This window comes from Silurus meridionalis, chromosome 4 (assembly GCF_014805685.1).
Source record: "Silurus meridionalis isolate SWU-2019-XX chromosome 4, ASM1480568v1, whole genome shotgun sequence".
NCBI classification, from domain to species: Eukaryota; Metazoa; Chordata; class Actinopteri; order Siluriformes; family Siluridae; genus Silurus; species Silurus meridionalis.
Genome location: NC_060887.1, coordinates 19924433 through 19931172, shown reverse-complemented (window position 1 = coordinate 19931172; position 6740 = coordinate 19924433). Strand labels below are relative to the sequence as shown.

At 37.5% G+C, this 6740-nt stretch overlaps 1 protein-coding gene across 6 annotated transcripts in view; it reads right to left on the bottom strand.

Annotated features, from left to right (window-relative positions):
• fam131bb (family with sequence similarity 131 member Bb) overlaps nt 1-6740 on the bottom strand; it is a 29890-nt gene that overhangs the window by 4102 nt on the left and 19048 nt on the right. For 2 of the 6 annotated variants that reach the window (XM_046847247.1, XM_046847243.1), the window contains 6 exons: nt 5932-5967; nt 5285-5390; nt 3947-4171; nt 3167-3307; nt 1887-2212; nt 74-331 (listed from right to left, as the gene is read on the bottom strand). In XM_046847247.1, the coding sequence (XP_046703203.1) occupies nt 74-331; nt 1887-2212; nt 3167-3307; nt 3947-4171; nt 5285-5390; nt 5932-5967 (1092 nt within the window). The remainder of the gene's footprint in view (nt 1-73; nt 332-1886; nt 2213-3166; nt 3308-3946; nt 4172-5284; nt 5391-5931; nt 5968-6740) is intronic. The other 4 variants (XM_046847249.1, XM_046847246.1, XM_046847245.1 and 1 more) reach the window with 3 other exon arrangements.

The following is a 6740-nucleotide window of genomic DNA, read 5'->3' as shown; positions in this document are numbered from 1 at the left end:
GTCTGGTAAATATAACATTTTTGACCCCATTTTTGTCTTCTTAGCAGTAAAATCCAGTGAACTAGTTCCTCACCTTGATCTCTTCTTCTTCTTGAGCTTCCAGTAAAGGTGAGTGTTCTGTTCCTATGTCTTCTGATGTTGTCGTTAGATTTCCATCAATGGCTGCAGCCACGCCTATGTACCCACCTACTTCAGCCTGGTAGGTCTCTGTAAATCCTGCCCCCCACAGATCCACTAGGGGAGGGTGACTGATTGGTGGTAGACTGTGAATGGTACTGTTGGGCGTTGCCTGTAAAGACTGAGCGGCACTTTGTAGTCTATGTTCTAACATCTGGAAACAGAGGAATGAAAGAAAACAGTATTTTTTTTTATAATAAAAAAAAAAAATTTAAAAAGCAGAAAACTGGTTACGGATTTTAAATGTGTTTATAAGATTCTGTCAGCAAGGTTTTTAATATTACAAAATAAATATAATAATATTAAATGATTTAATTAATATTGTTGAAATGCAAATTAATTAATTATTAATTAAATTAATTAATTAAATTGATTTACTTTAATTGTTTTCTATTGTTTTCTAGTAAAAGCCTTAAAGAGTGAAGCTCCAGGTGAAATATGTTGCGCTTCCTTTAGGAGCATAGCGGTATTTTGAAAAAAGACCGGCACAGCATTTTTCCGGTATTACTGTATGTGTTAAAGATGAGAATTTTGTCCTTATTATTTTCTGATGCTCATTTCCAAGTTTCTTTGACTAACCCTTAACGCTGTTGCCAAGAAAAATAAAAAAGCACGAGTTTTGGAAACCTTTCTGTGCTTATATGATTTCTGTTGCAACTGGAGTTACAACTCAAGCTCTCCCTTCACCCAGACTCAACGGCTTGTATCTAAACAGTAACCTACCAAGAAAGTCATTGTTCGCTGTCGTCCTCCTTCCTTTACAACTATTTCTCTCGAGAGTTTATCTTTTAAAAAAATTGTTTTTTCTCCCGATGCCGTGCAGCTCAGAACACAGGTGAGGTGTATTTTTTCGTTTCCGTTCGGAAATTTAATTGGCCTAATGTTATGGGGTTCAGTTTTTTGGCTTGAAGTTTGTAAAATCGGGAAAAACCCAGGAAAAAAATCATAAATTAGCCGCTTCGTTGTTTAAGCTGCGGGGTTCAAAACATAGGAAAAAAGTAGCGGCTTATAGTCTGAAAAATATGGTATATATATATATATATATATATAATAAACTATCTCTGTCTCTAACTGGCTAGTTAAACTTGTTTAATCACTTGATTTTTAGTAGTGTTGGTAAACTAAAAAAGTAATGAAAAGTAATGTAGAAATGTGGCTAGCTTGATAATAAAATCAATTATTAAAACATCATTGCAAGTGTTGTTTTTAATAAGTAGCTACTTAGAAAGTGAATGTAACCCAACATCTTTATGAATGTCTTGCTCCTGGAAAATCTAAATATTTTGTTGAAATATGAAGAAATGAAAAGATAGACAACGTCATTTTAGACAATGCAAAATGAAAATTCACACTTTTTTCTTCTGACTGAATTCTGGGTGAAACAGTATAGTTGGCTGGACATGTCTTTGCTGATTATACATTTTTATTAGTGGAAGCCTTTTTTAAGCGATCACCCAACAACAACATACTAACAACACAATAGGGTTGTTAATTTCATGTCATCTTTAAATGTTTGAATGGGACCCGGTTTTTAAGGCATGTATTAAGATGTTTCACTAGGCAATAAACTTTGTAGATATCACCGATTCAGCTTATAAAACTGAGCAAGGCATCTTCAAGGAAATATTAAAAACTGAATTGATATCTAAAGTAAAGGCTAGTTAGAGGTAATTTAGGTAAGTTGTTAGAAGTGCTGTAGGCAGGATCACCTGTTGCTGTTGTTGATACTGCAGTATCTGATGTTGCTGGTATTGCTGTATCTGCTGTAGTTGCTGTATCTGTTGTAACTGGCTGTGGTGTTGGATGAACTGCTGCTGTTGCTGTTGTGACAGGTAGTGAGTAGCAGCATTTCCATCAAAGCCGTTATCACAGGAAGCTCCGCCAGCCATAACATAGGAACCTGTGGCTGGAGAGGCCACTCCTGACTGCTCGTTGCTGATTGGCTCCCAAGCATCTGAAGAGGAGAGGCAGTAGAGGCCCTGTGAGACGTAGGTGTGAGGCCACACCTCTGCAGAGGAGTGGTGTAATATCTGGTCTGGAAAGGACAAAAGAAAACCTTTATATAACAGCTTCGTTTTGCCATAGGGCTATTAAATTGTACAGGGATAATAAGTATAATTACTGAGCTCTGAATATAAGTGCACTGAGTAAGACCAACCTATTTTTCTTAGCTTTTCAATTCCATTCTTTCAGTAAATACACTGGAGAACTTTTATCTGATCATGCTGTTGTTATATGGTGAAGAATCTTTTGGAAATGTTTCACAAGGGTTTCATCATACTACTGAATGCCGAGTCTCATAAAATGCACTGACAGCTACTGGCCATAACATTAAAGCCCACTCTTCTGCAAAAGTTTTAATCAGTGAGGTATAGAATTCAAAAATAACTTTGAAGGTGGAATCAAAAAGGGATCCAACTGATATAAAGGTCAGTAAAAAACCTGGGACAATATTGAGAGGCAAATGTAAGTGGAAAGAGTCATGGGCAAAGGTTTTAATGAATGTCAGACATGTTCAGAGAGTCATTGATTCTTGACCTGTGGCTATTTTAGCCCCAGTATATGGTGAATTTTAAATAAAGTAGAGAAACTACTCCTTTTTCACTGTTCAAAAATTATCATACTTTTTTGCCAATAAAAAGGGATCTGCAGGCACAGTTTTTATGAATTGCTTTGGTGTTGAATGACTGCAGTATTCATCTATATGCTGATTATGCTGTGTGCTTGGTTGCTCGTTTGACTATAGCAAAATAGAAGTTGCATTTAATAGTGATCGCAAATAGCAAATGGTTTGAAAATCTCAAACTGGTGTAAAATACTGATAAAACAAAATGTATGTTTTATGCTTTTATTTATATTTTTACCTCATGTATTAAAATGCTGTATATATTAAGAATTATCTATTCAACACTTTTGCTGTTTCTTTAGCATTTCTTTGTATCTATACATGGGCAAAAATTTGTTTCCCAGATTCTAGCAGTTAAAGTACCTCGGCTGGTGATGCTCTCCTGATTGGCCTCGCTTAGATGGGCAACACTGCCTTGGTTGGAGCCTGCACTCATGCTTTCTCCATCCATGGAGTTCCAAGCTAGCAAAGTGGCCTCGGATATTGCAAACTGTTGCATAACACCTTAAAAAACACAGAAGCAGAGGTAAGCAAGTAAACATTTAATCCCCTTAATTTCACGATCAAAGAATATTGAGGCATAAAATTGCTCTCGGTTCATGGTGCTTTGTGTTATGATAAAACTAGTGGTGTGGTAGCAGAGTGGTTAGGAATATCCTCATTTTTGCTAGTTAAATAAAAGTATCGAAGTCGAGCACATATAATTATTTTTATTTATTATTTTTACGCTTTACATTTTCATAGTTTTACATTTTTGAATGCAATCAAAGCAAGTATTCTCCGTCCCACTTATTTTGCTAATTTCCCTACATTTTAAATTCCCTGCACAGTATGAGGCATCATCATAAACTTCCTCTGAAACCTGAATAATGAGGACAAGTGCTGAGATGGCTGAGACACAATATTATAAATATGAGATAATAACAGCTTTGCACAGCACTGCTATATTCTCACCATCACTATAAATGAAAATCATAATCCACTCACTCTGATTTATATTCAAGCAAGTTGCACAACAAGCATAAGAAGTGTCTTTTGGTAGAAACATCTGATGCTGACTACTGTAGTACTGTAGTTCATACATGTAAATTCCTCATGTAAGTCTTAAACCTGACCTCAAACCTTTCCTATTGTTCTCTTTACCTGCTGCGAAGCGTGCCTCTTTCTCTCCATCGCTAAGGTCACTGTAGGCGTCGTTCTCCAGCTTGCGCTCTTGCTGAAGATGACGGGTGGAGATTCGGCCGCCACTAGACCCTCCTGCTCCAACTGTCTGCATTCCCCAGTTCTGCCACTCTATCATATGGGCCACACGGCCCTGCGCCATGGCTGTTGGCTTTGTTACCTTGTCCTTCATAGACCGAGTCACTCCTAAAGTGGAAGGATGGAAAGACAATTCAGTTTTTATAAAAAATAGAGAGGATGAAGTAGAGTGTTGTATAGATGGTGGGCTTAACAGATCAGTTTTGTAATATTTTTAATTAGCACAAAACAGGAATGTGAGATGCAGTGATATGAAAGATGAAAGGGACTAACACAGTGTTTATACTACCAAAACAGAGCTGAATACATGTGACAAATAAAGTGGAATAAATGGAGCCTTTGAATTGTTTAGGTAAATGTAAAGCTGTTATCTAATGAGAGTGTGTGCAAATTGATTTAAGGAAATAAAATGGTTATGACTCAAAAAAAGATGAGGTTGAATCTAGAAGATTAATTGGAGAAAGATGAGGGTGCAGTCTGAGGAATAACATTGTGGCTTGTTGGAATAATCTCTCTCTGAGATATCTCTCTCTATACTTTCATTAATATATACTAGGTTAAGGGCCAATACTCCTGTAAATAGCTTGTATATTATAGCATAAACCACATTTTACCTAAGCCTTGCCTATAATATATTGTACTGCAGGTATTCTCTATATATGACCGCTTACATAAGATTCATGGAAGCAATGGTCTCATCAAATATTTATTCTGGTAATGCCAAGGTTCTATAATAAATCTGTCATCAGGAGACCAAATGACCTCACCTTATGCAATCTAAAATTAAACGATGAATATAAATTAAATATTAAGGGAGGAAATCGGAAAAAAAAAACATCAGACTGCACTGTACTTCAGTACACACACATGATAGTCTGAGAGACAGAAAGACACTAATACATCACAGAACACTGACTGATCTCCACGCTGCACTCCACAAGAACTTAACACACAAAAATAACTGCAATTCCCGTCCATCACCACTCCCAAAACAACAAGCCAGAGAAGAAAATGTGTTGTGGGTAGTGTATATCGTTTTGAGTAAGCAGCTCTTGTGATATCTGATATTCCACCAATGGATTCACATGCCATTGGCGAGCATTGTAAATGAAAACAGGGAGTGAAAAGGGCACCCACAAGGGGCCATGTTGCCTCCATCTCCACCCACTTAGACTGGAGCCAACATGGGGTCAGTTACCAGTTTACAGGACAGACACACACCTGACACACCTGTCAGTGAGGACTTAGCCAGAGCACCAATGCTGTAGGCGTTGGAATTCCGCTTCTTTAGCCGGGGCAACATAGTGGTCGTGTCCTCCATGGATAGCTGGATGGGAAGAAGATAGTGGAGATAGTGGAGAAAAAGAGAGGGAATGGGAAGAAAACAAGAAAGTGCAGCAGAGAGGAACAGTGAGGGAGCAGGACGTGCACCTCAGCAGAGAGGATAGGGAAAATTGAGTGTGAGATTTTATGAATATTTGGAGGAATAGAAGGGCAGAGGTGATGGAAGAGGTGGTGATAGACACAGAGTTAGTGTTTTAACATGGGTGTGAAATACTACATTTCCCAACAGTTTGCTGGTCAGTGTATATCCTTTTGCATTTTGGGAAGTGTAGTTTGTGGCATTTTGGTTAGCTAAAAGCTCTACCATAGTGCAAGAAGTTACTGCAAAGTCATTAGAGAGAGAGAATGAGAGAGAGAGAATGAGATAGAGAGAGAGAGAGAGAGAGAGAGAGAGAGAGAGACCGAGACCACAGGTACTGCAATGAGGAGTGAAGGAAAGGCCAATGCTATCTAATGTAAATTTAAAGAAAAGTAAAGGAAAGAAAAATAATGTAAAATGAGGGGCTGATAATCACAACACTTACATTGATTCCATCCCATGAAAAGTCTGTTCGGCCATGCTGAGGGAAAGAGGGGAAGGAACATGGGGAAAGGTAGGGATGGGGAAAGAGGAGAAGACAGCAAGAATGGAAACAATAGAAAAGAGACAGGAGGAAAGAAAGAGGGATTGTGACAGAAGAAGGTAGTTTTTAAAAAATATGCCAAGAAGAAGGAAGTACAGAAGAAGAAAAGGAAAGGGAGGGAATCTTTGTTCAAGACAAAAAAACAGAGGTGGAAATATGTTGTGTTTCTATGGCAGTGTGTAATGTTATACTAAAGAAAAAAAAAAGATTTCCTATAAGCCACAACATAACCTATTAATTGCCAGTACTCCTTGCTAGATGCCAGATGTCAGAGAAGATGCCAGATGTCAGAGAAGGTTGAGTTAACCAGTTTTTAATATGCTCACCAATGTGCTATTAAGCTGCCCAGACAGACAAAAGACCTTCTATCAAACTGTGCTGTAAATAAGGCAATATCTAGTTTGCACTGATACAGAAAAAACCCTACTTGATATGGTTGTCACACACTGCAAAACACCATAGTCTGCATGGTACCTAGCATATAAAACAGCCTAAAACAATTGCATGTTATTGCTTTTACTGTATATATGCACAATGTTTCTTTGTGCTGGGGATTTTAATCTAACATTTCGAGTATAAAATTATCGATTAGTAGAAAATTAGTGATGCAACTCATATTAAGCTTTAAAGAGTTTTTGTGTATACAACAACCATCTGTCACTCTCTCTCCTGCTTTTATTGTGTTGTTTACGTATTGTTTTCTCTCTACA